Below are 21133 nucleotides of genomic sequence, written 5' to 3' on the forward strand. Positions count from 1 at the left end.
CCCCGCAGCTGACGCACTTCATAACAAAACATTCGGCTCCACTATGCTTTCTTGAGACAGACTGGAATTTACTCCACCCCCACCTACACGACACACAGGCCCTTCTGACCATTATTAGCAAAGAAGACAATTGACAATGTCCCTTGACGTTTAGCATCTTCTAGGTTGTGGAGCTGACAGGCTCACGGAGGGTTTTACCACTAAAAGCTCATCACTTTTAGAAGATCAGATAAAGTCTGCGTGTTTGGGATTCAGGTGTGTAGGTGTCACATTTTGTTGGTGTGTGGATGGCGTGGTTACTAAAAAGGTCACCTCAGCAAGTTTGTAGGGCACGATGAGCTTCTCTCCGACGGTCACAGTTTTCCTGGTCGTCAGCGCTTCCAGCAGCATCTCCTCTTTCACCTGGGTTAAAAAAGAAAATAAAAACACAAGGTCAATGACAAGAAGGATCCGGATCAGAAAGATCAGGATGAGGGTAACTGCACACAGAGACACAGTGTTAAACTGGAGGAGTCTGTGATGTCACCAGCAGCTCTTACATGCTGTTGGAGGGATGCGTAGTTTAATGTGAGACCCTACAATGAATGCATATGATGGAATAAAACACATTATACAGTACGTGACGAGACCTGATGCTGTAGTAAGACTTATTATGCTTTTGTTTTGACAGTGTGACTGGATTCATGAGGAGAGACAAGGTATAACATGCAGCAATGGTCCAGTTCCCGGACAGATTTGTACTGGGGCACAACAGCTATGCGGTGCTGTATGTGACCACTGGACACAAGGATGCCCTGTAGGGGGGTTACCTTATCAAACAGGTTATCAAAGCAATTTAATATGCAGTTCCATGAAGCTGCGGCACTTACATGAGACAATAAATATCAAAACTAAAGCAGCAGAGACTAAATATCCTGAATTTTAATTCTGGATCCAACATTTCCCTTAATACATTCAGTTACACCTCTCCTGCCTATCCATTGCCTGTCCATGTCCTTCAAACTCCATGCCCCCCCGCTTGTCAGAACCATAGTCTCTAAGCAGAAGTTGAGAGGACCCTAGTTTTGTCATCAGAAGTTATTTTTCCAGAGCCACAGAACACATTATACGACTGTTTTCAGAGACTGAATAGTAGTCCACATGACCAGTAAACTAATCCTTAAAACCAGTGTAAAATCAGTGGAATTCCCCTTTAAGCTCTTTGACATTTACAGCAAGACCATACACTTCTACCAGAGGCCTGAACTCTTGTAACAGTAAACGTCCGCCCTGCCGAAGACGCTGAAAATCTAGCAGTGTCTATCTGAGTCCAACTTCTGACCAAAACATAATTACAACAGTTTATCACAGGAAAACAATATTTTACTAGAAGTGTGCTTTGGATTTTGACTCTGAACTCTATTAAAGGGACCCTGCACCAATTGTATGGAAACATTAAAGGTCTATTTTCTACTGCTCTACTTGTTAAAATGGCTGCATAACAAATATCTTGTGCGGCTATAGAGGGAGATCTGCAAGGAGAAAATAAAACCTCTTATGCCATCAGTGTGAAACTATTGAATATTAGTCAGCTTGCATTCCACGATGACTGAAGCTTGCTTTGGGCGATATAGTAATACATATCACTAGTTACTAAAGCAGTTATGCAGAGAGAAGTACCTGTTCCTTTAAAGGTCTCATGTTGTATTAAAGTAGATTTCCATGTTTTTTCTGATTATAAAGCAGGTCAAGGTTCTACATTAACACTGTGAAAGTATCAAAGCGCTCAGTCCACAGAGAAATGCACTGCTATATTTTTATTTGATCACTCAACAGTCAGCCAATCAGAAGAGAGGCTCAGAGCCTCCTCTATTCTGATTGGCTCACTAACCTGTTGTTACTAGAGCTCCAGAGAGAAGCCTGAGAGAGGAGATGTAGAACTACACTGAGATGGTTTTTGGCTCTGACAACCACAAATATATCTTCTAATGGATCATCACTTCAAATAAAACACAGGAAAAGTGTAAAATAGGGAGCTTTAATATTGTAGATTGATTAAGGCGATTGTAAGTAATGTTGGAAATAAGAAAGTCGGACTGCCTTATGTTCACAATACTGGATTAACTGGATTTTTGTACATTAAAAACAGACTTTGCCCATTTATTTATTTTATCTATGAGATGACTTAAAAAATATACTATATCATGATATACATTACCATAGTGATACAATTTAATCCACAACACCCCTCCCTCACTGACCCTTCATTCTGCTAAACTGAAGCTCATAATATCCCTGCTGCGTCTGACGAACATAGCTGGCCAAGATTAGCAGCTCTGAGGATACACACACACACACACACACACACACACACACACACACACACACACACACACACACACACACACACACACACACACACAGACTGTACAATACTATGTGGCCTTGCATGTGAGTTCGCGCAGACTCTAAACTTGGCCCCAGACAATCCATTGATGACAGGGCCACAGTGGGAGAAGCAGATGTCACCGCACACATCTCCTCCATCTACAGGGATTATGGGAGTGGGCCAAACAGCTGCTGCCAAGACCACGTGACTGCGAGTGTGTGTGTGAATACATGTGGGGGCATGTCTTTGTGTGATTGCCTGATGTCTTCACATATAAAAGGCATGGGTGTTAATGTCATAGTTAATACCATTATGGACCTATATTTGTCAGTTGCCGACTTTGTTGAGGCTTTGACATAAACACTGAGGGCAGGAAAGGAGGAGGGCCGCGCGCATGTGTGTGTGTGTGTGTGTGTGTGTGTGTGTGTGTGTGTGTGTGTGTGTGTGTGTGTAGTTAGTGGGTTGGTATGGGGGGTGGTGGTAGTGGTGGTGGCATAATCAGACTTCATTTCACACTGCCTGCTAATCCCTCCACTAAGAGCAAAGCCTATTCTGCAGCCTGGTGATTGGTCTTTAGCCGGTACATTTTCATGTATTAGTCGCTTGGTAACAGGCTCACTGCTCTGTCTATGATCACAGCTCTAATACCATAATACACACACATTTTTAAATGTGGGTTTAGGGTCAGTGATTCCGCTCATATATTAACTTCTTCTTTGTCCGGCGACATGGAGACCTCAAGTCGGATTCCATGTTAGCAAATCCTTTTTCTTCTATTATTTGTGCAGGCGAAACCACATCAGAGCTGACCGACTTTTATCACAATCACATCTTAACACACACTCAGACACACACTCAGACGACCCCGACCATCTTTCCTGTCTAGAGCTGGGATTTACACTAAATGTTACAAACTACAAAGACACTCTGTATCTTGCAGGGTTGATTTCCAAATCCTAGAACACATCTAGTTAAATGTCATTAATGGATTAAGCTGTGAATAATTAGTCTCACAGTCACTTCAATGTCAGTAGCATCGCCAAGGACGCCTACTGTACATCTGTTCAAAAGAAACATTCATTTTAAAACAATAGTCACTCACTGCCACACTTCATATTCAGTTGTCAGTGTCAATCACCAACTGGTTTTGATATTCAATAATGAACAAAGCAGAACTTCTGCTCCTAAATAAATAAAAAAATAAAAGAGACTATGGGAACCGATAAATTTGACATTAAATACTATTGTAGAAAAGAAAAAAACTTTTAATATCTGCATTGATGCTGCACTCACCATGTGGAAGAGAAGGTAATGATGGGAAAGACTGCCATGTTTACAACTTGCGAGTGTTCACGTCATCATGCTTGTGCTACTGTTTCTCACTCATTGCTACCTAGCCAGCAAACAGTTTGCTAAATAAACACTGTTAAACACTATTATACAAGAGTTTAATTGGAACAAAGTCTTATAACACTGACTGATGGTTGTTTTACTGCACATTGACTGTGTGAGGAATAAAAATACTGTGCTTGTTCACTATGGCACAACATATTTAATTACCTTTAACAACATATTTTCCACCATTTCCTGATTATTTCCTGTTCACTGATGAGGGAAATGAAACAAAAACCTGACAGCACTTTATCACAATGCATCGGCCTACTGTATGTCGGGTTGTGGTGAATGAACAAAACCTTTGGTCTAGTCTGATCTGGTGTGTTTTCAGCATTAAAATACCATCAACAAATTCAGCGCTTTACTGGGATTTGCGCGTCTCTCTCTGGACTGGTGTCTATTCTGCGCAGGAATGTTTCTGGTTAGGTCAAATCACTCAGCTCCAAGGCTCGGAGGATGAAGTCTGTCAGCCGTCCATCAGCCCCTATGAGCTCTACTTCCTCTTCCAGTTCCACCTCCACAGGAAACAGGAGGTCCCGGCCAGTTTCGTTCCTATTCATGCATCAATCCACACTCGTGCCAATCAGTTCTCCTCGAGAGGTGCTTCGCGTTGGTTTGCCACAGTGGCAGTGAGAGCAGCGGTTCACATCTCATCCTGTCTGAACCATTTTACATGTTAAAGTGAATCACAGACCGACTCCAGCACTGGGCGTTTCATGCAAATTACGACCTCCATAAAGCCGGCGTGCATGCACTTTGGCTGAGCTTTCCCTCGAAGCGGTTCCAGCCGCGCATGACTCACACAAAACTACATTTAGCTAACCTCAACAACCTGCTGTATTTTAGCCATTTCGCCAGTCTCGCTTATGCAAAGGGGTTTTAAAATAGAGTCATACATCATCTATAAAACATGAGTGTCTGGTGTTAACATCTATCTGTAATCCAAGAATCCAGCAAATTAAAATTTAAAAGTAATTCAAAGGCACGTCAAGTGTAAATCACAGTAAATACTGTACAAGCCTTTTATCAAGTTACAATTATTATATTTTTTTCATCAAGAGACTTCATGAAACTAATAAAACCAACAGATATTTCCCCTACACACCCCCATCACATCATTTAACAGTTTTACTATTACCCTTTCTCATCCCAAAAAAACAAAACAAGTTTCAGCAGGAATGTTTCCAAATTAAAGAGGTAAAATTCCTTCAAAATGCTGTTTAATTGTGACTATTTGATTTCATGAAGCTGTATTCTAGTTCCCTTTCTTTCTTCTTCTTCACTGTAAGAATGTTTTATACGTCCCTCAGGACACGTAACCGCTGCCTCTGCACCAACTAACAGACATCCAAATAAACTTGAACTTAAAACACCAAGCCCCCTGACCATGTGGCCAGCATGTGGCTGAGCTCACGTCACTGCCACTCTGGACCTCTGCGGAGTCAGAGAGACCAGTCTGGATGTTAAAGGGGGGAACCCTGGCAGGATCTCCACAGCCATAACATCCCTGCTGTGCTGTTGACAGGAGTCTCCGGCACACTTCAGACATTGTTTTGTCAGCGACTCAACAAGCACATCCGGCTAATCGCTGCAGTTTGTAACAGGGACTGGGAAGTGACACCATCGCTCAGTACTGAGGTAAATCAGAACAGCATGTGGATGTTTGAGCTGTCCTCACATTGTGCTCCGATGTGTGTGTGTGTGTGTGTGTGTGTGTGTGTGTGTGTGTGTGTGTGTGTGTGTGTGTGTGTGTGTGTGTGTGTGTGTGTGTGTGTGTGTGTGTGGTCTATACTTAGTGTCAAGAATGAGCCCAAAGTCAGCTAAACACTATAAAGTTATAAACGCTGTGTGGGACGTTTTTCCATGTTTTTCCATGTGTCTCTTTGTCATGTGGACAATAAAGAGTCTGAACCCACAGACCAGAGGCTGTTTTAAAGAACCTTCCTATCTTAAGTCTTTAGTTAAGACAAATAAAGTAACATTTTTCTGAAATTACAGATATTACAGGAGCAACTAACTTTAGGAATCCTGTCTTATCTCTGATGTACTGTTGTAACCCCTTAGATTCAAAAAGAAAAAAGAAAAAAGGACACTTCACTTGAAGAATATCCATTAGCAAAAAAGAAAAAAACAAAGTGCATTTGTCAGTTGCATCACAACCGGGAGAGCCCAATGTCTCCGGGTCGGCCTCTCCGAAGCTGGTCGTAGCGGCTCGGCAGGATCTGCCTGTATCTACCAACAAGCGTTTTGTCATAAGCCTCTGAATAAATAAATTGTGCCTGTTGACATTTTACTGGTTGTGTAAAAGCAATGAAAGAGCAGCCATATGGATAAAATACGTTTACTAAGTGGTGGAAAAGTGAAAGTGAGGACAGATTAACAATTATGCTAAAGTGAGGAGAGTTTATTTAAGATTTGGGGAAGTTAGGAAGCTTGTGTGAAGCACTTTTCTTATCTTCAATTAGGATAGGAACATGCACTCAGGAATTGTTAATCTATTATGGCTTTTTTCCTAAATCCGGTCCTAACCCCAGTTACCATGGTTACCAAACAGTTAAGATAGGGTTAGAAAGTTTCTGTGATACAGCTTCAGACTGATAACTGTACGTTGGGTACTTCACTTGTTGACTAGATTGTGGTTAAGGAAAATGTATGTACAGATCAAACCTTCCTAAGTAACTCAGTGCATTTACTCACAATACTGGATTTAAATAACAATTGTTAATTAACAATTTTACAGCAGCTGCACTTTACTGGAATATTTCCATTTTCTGATACTTTACACTTCTACTAAATATTGTACTTCTAACTTCATAGCATTTACTAGTTACTTTGAACATTAAGATTTTACAGATAAAACAGTATTTTGTATCTTAAACTACTGTACCCAATAATAAAGCAGTCACAACATTAAAAGACTGCTGACACATTATTACGTAATAGTAAACCATAAATATTGGGGTCATTCTGCCACCTATTGAGTAATTCTACTTTTGACTCTTGAAGAACAGTTTGATGATAACACTTCTTTCTACTTAGGATAAGCGAAAAAGAAAATTAAAAAGGCAGGATGTGAACTTGTATTGCAGCGGTATTACATGGAAGTAAAACCAGTTTCCCTGGAGTGAATGATCTCAGTTTTTCCTTCGTGACTGTTTGTGAGAACTACTTTTCAGTTTTCGTTCGTGCAGAGTTAAAACAGAAGTGAGGTTGTTAAAATACAATGGTGAAATATATTTAAATAGGAAAAAGAGGAACAATGAACAAACCTGAGACTGTGCACAATGCTTCGATTCTGTAGTCTATGAACAGTCTCAAGCACTTTTACTTTTACCTTTTGGTTATAAAACTAAATAATGGGGTCGGTGAGCGGTCGGCTGAAATTCATTTGAACTCTATTTACAGAGACAAAGTGCTGCCACTAACTAATCTGCTTGCAATCATTCAGACAAGTTCTGAACCAACCACAGATGTGACGCAGGAGCCACAAATCTGTAGCACTTTACAAAAAAAACATCAAATTACAAAAACATTTCACCTCAAAATTAAGGAAACAAAAGCAAGTCATGAAAAAAGAATTACAAAAAAAAAAACATTGCTGGGATTTGTATGTCTGTTTTTTGTCTATAATAATTCAAATATGATGCAACTATGCAGGTGATACTGGGAGAACAACAAGTTGCTGTCTGATGGGAAAGCTCGCCTACGCAACAGCAGCTAGCACGAGAGCTCTGAAAATAGCCTCTACACAAACAGTACTTTGTGGAAGTACTGGATGGTTGGACGGCTCTCTGGGACCTGAAGCACCTCTTAACTTCCGCTGTCACCACAAGCTGTGCTTGTATGCAGAGAGCCCTCAGCTTCTTCTCTAAAAGCCTTTCTGTAAAAACCTCATATGGGAGGAAAACTCACAGAATACAGAGCAGAGAGAAAACTTTGCTTAAATGGACGCTACTTGTTTTTTAAAGTTCACCAAGTCCAGAGAGTTTTAAGTATCTCGGGTGGGCATGTAATGGAAGAACTTAGGGAGACAAAATGGCAAAGAAAGGCTTTAGGGAGAATAAACAAGCCCTGTGGTAAAGCCCTGTTCCCATTCTTCATTTTTATTATCCTTCAAAGTATTTAGAGTATTGCATTACAGCATAAAGTCAGCGAGACAAAACGAACTGTACTTTTTGACTCAGACATGTCAATGCGGATCTATTTTCAGATGAAAACCAGATTATAATTAGAATGAAATGATCTTGTACAAAATAGTTTTTAATGCACTTAATTCCATAAAGCATGTAGATTGTGGCTGCTTTAATGCTCCATTCTTGAGCTTTCATGCTGTTGAGTTAGTGTTGGTGAAAAGGTTGTATCACACTCTCACCTCCAGCAGCTCCGAGACGATGGGCAGCACCTCTGGGTTGCAGATGTCGATTGAATCGTCCCTGTAGGTCTTCTTCTTGTAGCGGATGTTTCCCAGGTGGAGGATCGCCGACAGCAGGGAGAAAATCCTGTCGAGTAACAAAGACACGTATTGTTACCACATTTATATTATTTTGTGCAAACTGACCCACTGTCTCACTGAGCAGGATTTACAATGAATGGAAAGTCAGGGAGTGGATGTTCTCTTTATTACACCAAACTTACAGCGAAAAAATCCATAAATTATCACGTAAATTATTTCTCTTTAAATACTTCTTGTAGTGGAGAATGAGAGAGCGAACAGGATTGTAAATCTACATTTAATGGAAGCTCTGCATTGCCAAGAATCCGACTTTACACACTTGATAAAGACAGTTTCACTTCCCGACTGACGCATGTTTATCTCCAAAGAGTTTAACTACGACCTCAGAGGATCTGTTCATCCCCTTACAAACAACACTATAAAGATTTCAATCTGGAAACGACACAATAAGAACTAAACTACACGTGCAATACGCCGCAAGAGTCTGTGAGAAATCTGCCCGAGAAGGCTCGGATTGATATTCCATAATATTGTGATATTTCCCATTATATGCAATATTTTTCATAATTTTTTATTTGCAGTCTGCCTTGCTGCAGAGTCTGAACCACATTTCACTGCTTTGCTTACAGTACATTGTACCTTGGCATGTAACAAATATAAGTTCGAACTGCTGTTTATTGGCAGCATCACTTATACCTGAAACATAACATATAATGATATTAATATTGAATATCATGATATTTGGACTGTATCAAGATATTAAATTTCGGATATCGCCCAAGCCTAGCTGCGACACCATCAGATGAGTAGGAATAATTGCAGAGTTAGCTTCCTTATGTTACTGTCTATGTAACCGCATCTGCTGAGCTGGTAATGCATTAACACAGAGATGTAATGAGATAGGATTTCTGCAAAGTTTCTGCAATCATTTATATAAAGGCATCGTTTGCATTTGTAGCTCATCTTACTGTTTGCGTGTGGCAGGCAGGAAGCCGACCATCTCCATGGCCAGCTGCAGCCGCTCAAAGTCGTGTTTCAGATCCTCTCCCTCCACTGTGAAGCAGTCCTGCTGGTGTCAGGTGGAAACAAACAAAGACAGAAGAAGAAGAAGAGAGAAAGACAGAGAGAGAGAGAGAGAGAGATCAGCATCACAGAGGATTTTGTAATGGATATGTAACACACCAACTTCACTACAACTTGTTTGATGAGTACCGACACGTGTTTGACTAAGCTGGGTTTCACACGTCAATATACGAAGTCTGGCTCCTTTAACGTCAGAGGAAATTATAACATCTGATAATGAAATTTATTTATAAAATGTAACATCGATAATAAATCAGAGGCAGGACACAGTCATTGCTTTGCAGGTTAAAAGTAAGTCTTGAATATGACATGTCTAGTCACAAGTCAATTCCTAAATGTTGTGTTTCAAGTCTTAAACAAGTCAACATGGACCTTTCACCAGATTGAATGCCATTTTAATTTTAACAGAAATAAAACTAAAACTAATTTGAGACCCTCTCAAAACTCTATAATATCGTATATTACGCGATATTATCGTATATCGCAATATAACTCTTGATATTCCTCTTATAAAGTGCTGTTGCTGTTTCCTCCCTGCTCATGAGATGTGACTGGCTACTGTCAGATGGTCTGTGAAGATTCTCAGTCATCCAGGTCATGATATCTCTTAGAGCTTCACAAACACGACTGGACTTGAGGTTGCTTGAAGACGATTCACCTCTCATCCAAAAGGCTTCTGAATAAACATGAAGGTGAAACGTCTTCAACAACCTCAAGTAACCAGTCCAGTTGCTTTTCTAAAAGGTCTGTTAGATTGATTCAAGAAACAGGAGAGTAGTGGATTGTCCTTCCTTTGTTTATAACATCGGTTTCAATTGTTGGGCTTGGGGCTAATGTTGAAGTGAAGTCATGAGTCATTGGTGCTAAAGTCGAGTTGAAAGTCTTTATGGATTTTGTCAAGACGAATCTAAAATCCAAGTTGTTGGTTCATCTTCAGCAAGAAGATCCGGGGGCTACGTCTCATAGCAAAGGTCACATATTTAATTAGTTGGATCGTTGTTTAGACCACCGTGTAGACACTAAATTGATCACATGAGACAAAACATCGTCACGATCGTCTGACTCAGCTCAGCAGATGACGATCATTAATCAATCCAATCGAATTGCTTTGAAGTAATTAATTAAAGCAGCATGTTGTAAATTCAGGAAAAACAAAAAATCTACAGGGGTTATTTCAGTTAAACAGATGGAAACCACCTCTGTTAACACATTTTCTGGGGGAATCCCTGCCAAGCCAACACCGTGTAGGTGGAGACTGTGAGACACTGATATCATACAGTGGTCGTTTGTGAGCGTATGAATGAATGAGTGTTGCCATGAATGAGATACTAAATGAGTGAGCGCCTGTGTTAAATAAGGGGTTAGAGAGTGAGGATGTGTGCTTGTACGTTGACTCTGTGTGTGTGTGTGTGTGTGTGTGTGTGTGTGTGTGTGTGTGTGTGTGTCTCCTCAAGCCCTCCGCTCGGGTCAGCATGTCTCTGCTCCGGCAGCGAGCCTCTCTCAGGCTGTAATTAGCACATACCAGAGGGACCGGCCAGCGAGAGAAGACACAGGAACCCATAATCCACACTGGATCTGCCTGTTCTACACTTGAACATCCAACACTCCCGACTCTGCTGCTCCATTGTTTTCCTTTGGCTCAGAACTTGTCAGGAGCTGCAGAGCCAACAAGAGGCGTACTTCTCCAGCGGGCTTCTCCAATTGCAACAAAGGGGGTTTTGAGGCTTCTCGAGCTACGGCGAGACCCGGGAAAAGCCGGTTTTCAAATTGCCGGGTATGTTTGACCTCAGCGCCAAGCAGCACAATGTGATACGTTGAAGGAAGTTGAGAAAATAAAGAGATCAGTTGCGAGGGGAATACTTTGGTCAAAAACCAAAACCTTAGCTATTGGTATTAAGCAAAAAAAAAAAAGTTCAGTAAAGGGATGATTAAGAAACAATCTGTTCTTCTCACATCAGAATTTGAAATTGTTATTTTATGCCAGTTGCAACACTCCTGGTGCAGGCTTACTCCTGAAGCCAGCAGCCCAGCTGACTCACACATGCACATGTAGCTTTTTAACAGATCCCTCATGGATCCAGTTAAAAGTTATGTGCATCCAGTCGAGGCTTTCCTGTTACTTACCCATGTCTTAATCATGATTTATGTCGTAAGAGCACCCGATTGATTTTGTGTTCAATGACCAGCATGCCACCCCGTCACTAGACATTCCACACGACCAAAAACCAAAGACACCCAAACAGGCACAAAATGCAAACCCACAGCCACCGAGGCGCAGAACCAGACACCCGACTGCACACACCAGAAAATGTTTGGTCTTTGGGATCTTCAGTCAAATACTTGACTTTTTTTTCTTTTAAATTCACATTTGTTTACTTTTTCTATTTTCAGCTCCAGACGTTGCATCTGGAATCTGTATATACTTGTGACTGTTCAAAGTGCTGAGTGTCTCTATTCACTGCAGGGTGCCCCCCACCTCCCTCCGTCCCTGAACAGTGACCAATGGTAGAGGTCAAAGGTTAAATAGGCTGAAAGAGTTGGTCAGATGCTCAGACAGCTGTCAAGGGCTGCTGAGCTTCTGTGTGTGTGTGTGTGTTTGAAGACAGTGACATCATGTCCTTGGACAGTGGAGGTCACAGACTGATGAGGTCATCGACTGACCCTCGAGAGAGAGACAGTATGTCAGCAACAGTGAGGGGGGTGGGGGGTTGTCTAAGGAAGAAATATGAGTGAGAGGGGAGCCAGGGGAAAAAGGAAGAGAGAGCTCCTAGTGGTCAGAGACATTAAAGGAGTAGTTCAACATTTTGGGAAATGTGCTTTTTCGCTTCTTTGCAAGGGTGAGATGAGAAGATCCAAAACAATCTCATGTGTTTTGTTAAGGCAAGTTTATACAGTACAGACAGTATGATCGGGTGGGGTCTATGAATTGATGCTTGAGCTGATCTGATAGTTATATAACAGGTACATCAAATAAGGTTTGGAACCACTCAAATAAGCCACAATTGAATAATTAATTTATTACAGCGTTGTGTAAGATATAAATGATTAATCTCAAATTAAATTTAAAAGATGGTGGCAATGAAAAAAGTCAAATATAGAGGAATCAGGGCATGTTTAGCTTAGCTTAGCATAAAGACTGGGGAAGCAGCTGAGCTGGCTCTGTTGCTAAATTACACCGACAGAACCTCTTATTTACACCTTTTTTGTCTAACCCATATATGTACAGAAATATGTTAAAACATGATGTAACTATTATATTTCTTAGCAAACAATGGTCGATCTCTCTGTCCAGTCCTGCTATACAGTGGTTTCAGTGATAGCACGTGTTTCCAAATACAGGTTTTGCCATGATAGTACCAAACCTGGCAACCTCACTCCACACCACCATGTTTTGGCTTGTGGTTTTCATCACAATCATCCTACATAATAAAACGTATTTTAAGTGTAGCTGGAGTTTTGACAGTTACAGTTTTGAGTTTTTCTCCGTGCTCTTTGGAAGCAGGTAAAGTGGGGAGCTGGGCACAGCCTCTCCACCCAGCTGTTAAATAGTGAGGAAGAAAAATAAAAAAGCTCCAATAAAACCAGATAGTCTTTGTTACATTTCTGTCTATGTACGAGTCACAGAAAGAAGATACAGTGTGTGAATGCTGCAGCTTTAGACGTGTTAACAGGTGTAATTTCTAATTTTAGACAGAGCCGGAATCGCTGTTTAAAGCTGTAGTCTGTAATCTAAACTAGGCTGAAGACGTCATGACTCCACATTTAAAACGTTCATATTCATCTTCTCATCTCACTCTTGGTAAGAAATAATGTAAGCTGGCTCGGAAAGTTTGTATCGTACTCTTGCAGCATAATCCACTCCTTCACTGTCGATCCACATGTTCAGTATGATCCAAGAAATCCTCATTTTGCCAATAAATTGCTAAATATGCTTCTTCTGGCGGGACCATGAGGTGCAGATCATTCTGCAGGAATACGCAAATTGAGTATTTGCTAATCAAAAGATTGAGTTTTGGGGTAGTATTTCTCTAACTGGAGGAATTTGACGTATGAGTAAAAACCAGTGAGTGTCCTCAGAAACCCTTTCCTGAATAAAAGAACGGTTTGAAAAAAGTAGGAGACAAAGAGCCAAAGTCAAGAGGGAGATACAGTAAGACTAACAGATGAGCTGTGTTTTCACTGACCCACTCTGATGTCCAGTGTTTGCTCATTGGAAAAGTCAAAGTAACATAATCTTCTATTAGGAGATACTGAATCCCTTAACCATACACAACAAATCCCACTGACCAAACATTAATCACTTCAGGTGGAGGCTGGCAAGACAGTGGCAAGCTCAGAGACCAGTGAGACAGCAACAGACGCGCACATACACACACACACGCGCACGCACGCACGCACGCGCACGCACGCACGCACGCACACACACACATACACACACACACACACACACACACACAATGGACCACACACTCAGAGGGAAGTTGCAGGATGTGAGGTTGTTGACCACAACTGAAATGTTCTCCTTGAATAAACAGTGCGTAGGAAATTATACTTTCTTTAAAACTATTACTTACTTACTATTGGTTTCCTGTTTACGCTTACTACATGTTTTTGACATGACCAGCTGATATATTGTTGTAAGATTTTCGTTTTATTTTTATAAGCAATCTATGTACCTCTTTACCTCTCCCACTAAAAGAGCCAAACCCCACTAATATTATCTCCTCTTTCTGTTATCGTCCTCTTTCTTTTTGATTGTCAAGTGTTTTGACACTGTGTGATTTTAAACTCAAAATAAACTTACTGGCTTGTTATTCTCAAATATTAATTTTCCAATATGCACCCCTACTCACTGGCACTAGCGTTGCAAAGAAAGGTTAAACCCTTAAAATCTTGAGTTCATCTAAGGTCATCTACAGTATTCATGTCAGCATGGCACTGACCTTTCCCACTGTGGTCACTTTATTACATTTATTGATCAAAATGCTCTGAGTTTCCAATATTTCCTGCTTTTCATTTCTTCTTCTTCTCTGACCTTGAATTTAACAACATGCTGGTCTGTCCTCTGTACACTGTCCATGTTTCGTTCCTGCACTGTGTGTCACATAAGAAATGTAAATGTAGTGGTGAAGGTAAAGTCCTGAACCTTCCCTTTAAAGATGGTGGTTTCCAGATTTGACAGCATCGCCAATTTCCCAACAGCAAAGCATCCAAAGCCAAAATTTAGTTTAAAGGGATTCCTTTATGTTTGAATTTTATTTGGTTAATCAGTGTATATTGTATATTGTCATGCTCCTTCGGTTTCGAAAAGAAATGAATAATGTAAGAGCTCCATTTTGTTAGTTACAATACTCCTTGGCTTTATTTCCAAAACACATAGTAAATTATTAGTTACTTTTGCCATCAGTCTTTTATCAGTCTCCAATCCTTCAAGTACCTCACTTTAAATGAGATACTGAATTTAGTATGAGAAAGTAAACAACAGCAAATAAATCCTTTAGAATTAACAACTAACTAAATGCAGTAAAATCATGACATTAAGGTATCCCTTCAAACAGTTTTTATGGAGCACGAGCAGCTGAGGTCAGGCCAGGTCGCCTCCATCTTTAGTCCAGTTCAGTGAAAGCAGACGAGTGTGGACAGCTGAGACAGAACAAGACCAAGACTGGCACCAAAGAACCCCGAGTACCACGACACACCCATGAGCACAGACGCACACAAACAGCTTGTCATCCACGTGATACTGACCAGCTCGCTCTCATAGTAATTGTCCCAGTGGAGCTTGTGCGATTTCTTTGTCATCTGGAAGCAAGGCAGAGCGGGGTTAAAGAGGCAACAATTACACACAGGAAAACGCACAAGAGACTGAGAGAGACTGAGAGAGATTACACATGCTGTTAATGTGGGAGGAAAAAATTACTAATCCTCACACAAACAGACACACACATCTCCAGAGCCGCAATAAATGAATCCATGATGTGAACTGATCAGAGATGACGGTGGATACGAGACATCGCACGATCTGCATCTGTATTTGTTCGTGGAGAGATAACCTCGTTTCTTACACTACGTTTACTTTGTATTCAGATCTTTTACTTGAGTTAAAATAGCAACACAACAGTAGAAAAGTAGCTGCTACTAAAAAGTCCAACTTAAGTAACTTAGGTAACTGCAGTTGCCATGGTTATTTTTGACTGACCTTTTTTTTAAAATTAGCACAAGTTTGTTTGGTTGCACTGTGAACTGATTGACAAAACTACGTAACAAGTGTTTGCTGTTGCCGTAACCATGGAAACTGCAGGTGTCACCAAATCAACCAGAACTGAAATCCTAAACCTGCAAAAAAACTGATTTTTTGTTTTTTTTTGTTTGTAAACACAACACTGAGACATCATCACCTTCTACACTGATGTGGTGAACCTGTGAGCAAACAGTTGCTTATTTACACATGCAGCAGTTACGGAGCAACATTATCCTTTATTCGGAGTCGTGTTTGTGTCACCTGATGAATGCAAGTCAAACAATACTCAATACTCTTCTTTTGGCTCTGGTTTTGGTCTCTTCCATCTCCTGAGGGAAATGTCCAGCTCTGCAGCTTCACCCGCTGCTGTCTGACTGTGTCTGTCTGTTGTCTGGTGGTGGGCAGGTAGGTACAGTGGGTTTTTTTTTTTTTTTTTGAGATTTTACAGTGAAAACAGCGACAGACTTGCTGCGGCTGGAAATGACACAATGAGAGCGGTGAGAATGAACCAAAACAGAAAACAACAGCCAAACAAGACAAACAAACTATAAAGCGAGTGGAGCAGCAGAATCAGGTGATGTTTCTGTGTTGGTTCATCGCTATGTGTGTGTGTGACCCCCTTTCACGTTGACAAACTGTTTTTATGTTGTGCTTTGATACACTACTGATTATAATCGCTTTAAGCACTTGAGTCAAGGCAGTAAGTTCCACCGCTGAGAAACAGACAGACACAGCGACAGACAACAAAAAAACGTCTTAGAGAGGGAAGAGAGCTAAATATGGGTAATCATTTTTACTCCTTTGTGACACTGTTTGTATAAGATGTGTGTGTGTTTGCTCAGACATACGCGTGTGCACACAAACACACGCGACCATCGGCGCCCTCTGCACGAGAGAAAGCCAGTGCCAGATTAACTCCTGAGTTTTGCTGTTGCCATGGAAACAGAGCTGCATAGTAACAGGCAGCCAGCAGCGAAGGAGGAGGGGGTTTGTTGTTGTGGGGATTAAGGCAGGACGAGGAAAAAATATAAATAAAAAAACTGTTACTTTTTTTTGGGGAAGCCAGAAAAGATGAACAAAGAACATTTTTTTTGTTGCTTCCCCAGTGAGCTGCCATACGAGGGGGGGGGGGGTATGAATCCTGCACACGTCTGCTGCCAACTGCAGAAGATGCACACATGTGGGGGCTTTTGGCATGTACACAAGTACATAAACACACTCAGCCACACACACATGAGAGACACACAGATGAAGGGCAGAAAGATTTTGGGCTGATGCAATCAACACTTCAGCGTAGAGAAGTGTTCCAGTTATGATGAATAAGATCCAACGGACAGATAAGGAGTTAAGGGAGACAGAGAGATTTTCTATCATCATCTCCTGAGTCTCCATCTATCTCTCTACAAGGTGCCTCGGCTTTATTCTTTAATCATAACTCATCCTTTTCTTGCATTTGAGATGAATGTTCATCATTTTTTAAGAGAGAAAATGGTTATTACGTCTTTAAATCTACTCACACAGTCAAATCTGAACTTCACAATGTTTCCTTCAAATCACAAATCAGATCTCTTTAATTCTTTGTACTGGTCACACTATCTTTTTGTCCTACAACTTGTTAACATTAAACAGCTTGTAATTCTATAAGTAATGCTGGTTTATCGCCTTTGGTAACTGCTGACAAATGACATGCGACCACACTGAATAAGTAATGTCAAGACAAGCAGTTTGTGACTCTTCACATGGTGATGTGTCACCAGTAGACGGGCCTCTCTGACACTCATTGTTTGAAAAAGGTTAAGAGTTAAATCAGGACATATTTGATAAAAGAGTTTGTAAATAATCAACCTGATGCCAAACCTTTACTATTTGCTATTTGACTGGTTTTAAAACTCAAAAGCAGGGATGGGTAATGTGATGATATGAGACTATAAATTTGTTGACTATCAGTACCGTATGTCTGGGTGATTCAGGGCATTGTGGGTAATGTTACAAATGAATGAGCAGGACTGTTATATAGTCTTATTGGATTTTACTTTGTCAGGTAAATACTTGGTAAAAAAAACAGACACTGTCTGATTATTTTAACCATTAACAATGTGTCATTTGATTTTACAGAAAATGTATTACATCACAATCTATATTAATATTGTGACATAAAATCACATATACTGTAAATAAGAATTGTATTTATGGTGTCCAGCCCTTTCAAAAAGCATTGACAATGAATATCCAGCCACACTGATTAGCAGTGATCGTATAAAATATAAAAATATAAAAATAAAAAAAATAAATGAGTGGAGTGGAAACGACAGACATTCAGAAAAATAAAATAACACATTATACAAAATATTACAAAAAAAAGTTTTTACACTTGGCTGAGGTGGAAATGTTGGTGTATTGATAAAAGCAAAATGTGAAGTGCAAAGGAAAGTGCGTCATCTTGTTGCGTCCTCTTATTCATCAACAGTTTAAGCCACCAGCTGTTTATCTTTATGAGCCAACTTCTCATGTTATAACATAGTGGATGGGACGTGCATCGACTCGCACTTCCATTCGCAGATTTTCTCAAAATTCAATTAAAATTTGTTCTACATTTGGATGGACACCTCGCTGGTGACTGTCAAAGCTTCTCCCAATAACACAAATCCAGTTTCATCTGACAGGAAACACAACAGAGCAATCTGTATTTATTTAGCTTTTCTGCTTTTCAAATGAATTAGATCGCATGTTTGTGTGTGTGTGTGTGTGTGTGTGTGTGTGCGTACGGACCTGGTTGAGGTAGTGGTATTCCTCAGGTTTCAGCAGGTGGAAGGTCTTCCTCTCCTCTTCACTGGCTCCAGCCAACAGGTAGTAAAACACATGGTAGTTCCTATACACACGCACACGCACACGCACACACACACACACACACACACACACACACACGTTAGAGGGTATGATCACACAATACAGAACCAAACATCTTCCCTGTATTGATCTCTTGAACAGTTTCAGTTCCCTTGGAGGTGAACTGAGGACGGCCGCTTTCACGTCTCCTCGCTCCACTGAAACAACGACAGAGGAAGAGACTCCGGTCAAAGCTGTGAAGAAGAGCGCCGTGAAAAACTTTCTATCTGCAAAACCTGCGACTTGTAACAAATAAGTCACACCTTGGACCCGGCAGGCTTCACGTTTCAAGTCAAACAAAGCAGCAGTGTGGTGTGTGGGCTGGAGGTAAGGGCCTCTGATTAACCGTGACAAAGGCTGGGGCCTCGGCCAGCGCACTGAGATGTAATTCTATTACAGCTGGAAACGAGCTTCACCTCTCTGCACAGGGACACTTAGAGCTTGATGGAGTGGTGGAAAGTTAGGAGGTCCAGGGAGGATATTAAAGAATCCCAGAGCGTAACTGGTAGATGGGTGTTTTTACTGAAACCTGTCTCCACGGTACTTGTACACAGGAGATGTAGTAGCAGCAGCAAGGCTTTAACGCGAATAACCTACTAAATAATATCTTTATGACAACTTTCATAACATAATACAACAACTTGATCGTGGGCAGAAGACGTCATCAGTGAGATGTGCGCAGGCAGCAGGCAGAAAACAGCTCAAAATGACTGATGGGGTGACAACATGAAATAAAAAACTGCATCAATCACAGAATTAATGAGTGGAAAATGTTCATCTCCAGAGGGAATCCTGCCTGTTAGCTCAGAGAGAGAGTTAGCTGTTAGCTCCTGTGATCTGGTCTTTGAGCCTTTCATTTTGTGAAACATGTGGATGGTTTTGCACTGAAAGGAATAAACACCTGATTTAAGGTTAACACCGTTCACAGCGCTACAGTTTGCTCATGGCTGTTTAATGAATATTGCTAACATTTGTCAGCCTGTGGTCGACATGTGTTTGGAGTTTCGCTTTGAGGAGTTTTGGATGGAAAACGTGCCATGTTGTTTGTTTGTAATTTTCCAGAGTTTAAAAGTTAAACAGCGTCTCTTTTCATGATCCTGTGCGACTGATCAATGACACTGATTAAATTCAGTTTAAACTGCAGTCAAGTTTTTGAATGAATGTAACACATCTGGCAGATACATGTTTTGTGGAAATTCCATTTGTGCTGCTGGTTGTGGTTTTTGTTTGGCTCTACCTGTGTAGTGAACTTAGTGCGGTCTGTGTTAGCATTAGCATTATCGTTGCTACTCACTGTCGTTTCCCACTGGAACATTTTTCATATTAGCTACTAAAACTGACAGATGCTCATTAAAAAGACGGCGTGTGGTTAAACAGAAAGAGGTATGAATGCGAGGTTGTGTGTTGCATATAAAACTGTAATTTTACAGGTTCATTTCAAAACAGAGAAAATGTCCATCTATAAGCTTTTATAACATTGTGCCATTGTGTTTTCTCCCTCACTGCAGACTTCATATTAACATTAACACTTTTCTACCATCACAACTCTAACAAATTGTTGTTACGTAATCTCCTGAAGATGCTAAAATATTCATACCTTTTCCTTTTGAACTCCATGTACTACAAAGATTCAGGTAAATAATTAATGGACTGAGCACCTCAAATAACTCTCATTTAACATTTCCTCGTAATGAACATTGAATGAGCTACAAAAATAGTCGACCAACTAGTCAGCCGGCCGGCAGGCTTAAGTCACCACAGTAGTGAAACACTGTAATGAATAAACACACATGCAGATCAGGTTGATTGATGGATCTGGTCGTTTCAGGGCAAAGGGCAGTTGTTATTTCCCTTAACGGAGCCGTTATCCACATGGACACAGGACTAAAAACCGGAGCCACTGAGCCAAAACTGCACTTGAGAAAAACAGGAGTCTTGCTGACCTGCCACAGGGTTAAAGGCAGACCTTTTACAAACATCGCTCTGCCAAATCTCCCAAGAATCAGAATCAGACTTTATGCACCAAGTACATGTGCACAAGGAAGTTGTTTGGGTGCAGGTGTGCAACAGAAATACAACAGAACAATACGATTAGATGGCTGAAGAAGAGAGATAATGAACAACTTCAGTAAAACAATTGTAACTTATACACAAATACACAAAAAACAATATATCCAACTAAGTTTACAATGGGAGGTAAGGTGGAAAGATACTGGTAATGTTGCCAGATAAGTCCAGAGTAATCAGTGATTTAGATAAGTCCGTACTGCAGGGCACATCCCTGACGCAATTCTGCAACTGCACTTTCTGCAATGGCTTCATATAGCTTCGCCACAATGAACATAAAACAGTCCCGGGTTAAAATAGATTGAGATTTGTTTTTCTTTTTCCAAACCGCAGTTCTGCTTTTCTTCACCTTTCACCTGTCTTGCACCTGCGATGACTAGACGGCAAAGAAATGTTTTAAACGTCTTGTTCAACGAAGGATTGTTACATTGTGTTGGATGTAAGTAACAACCAAACTGACTAACTTACTAAATATTCTCAACATACCTGGTAATTTATAATCATTTCATTTTAATAGTTTTCCAGGTCTGTTTTTAACTTTTCACAGGACAATTTTTAAAGTGGAAATGTAAAATCTCTTACTGAAAAAAGAACTGATTGGTGAAACAGTTTTAACTCATTCATTTTTGTTCAACTTATT

The 21133-nt window shown here is 40.6% G+C and overlaps 1 protein-coding gene across 1 annotated transcript in view; it reads right to left on the reverse strand.

Annotated features, from left to right (window-relative positions):
• The window catches only part of LOC130176888 (unconventional myosin-IXAb-like), a 171512-nt gene that overhangs the window by 58955 nt on the left and 91424 nt on the right, over positions 1–21133 (reverse strand). The window contains exons 7-11 of the mRNA XM_056388292.1: positions 18310–18409; positions 15048–15101; positions 9185–9285; positions 8136–8262; positions 313–402 (exon numbers count right to left, since the gene is read on the reverse strand). Of these exons, the coding sequence (XP_056244267.1) occupies positions 313–402; positions 8136–8262; positions 9185–9285; positions 15048–15101; positions 18310–18409 (472 nt within the window). The remainder of the gene's footprint in view (positions 1–312; positions 403–8135; positions 8263–9184; positions 9286–15047; positions 15102–18309; positions 18410–21133) is intronic.

Source organism: Seriola aureovittata, chromosome 10 (genome assembly GCF_021018895.1).
Source record: "Seriola aureovittata isolate HTS-2021-v1 ecotype China chromosome 10, ASM2101889v1, whole genome shotgun sequence".
Lineage (NCBI taxonomy): Eukaryota > Metazoa > Chordata > Actinopteri > Carangiformes > Carangidae > Seriola > Seriola aureovittata.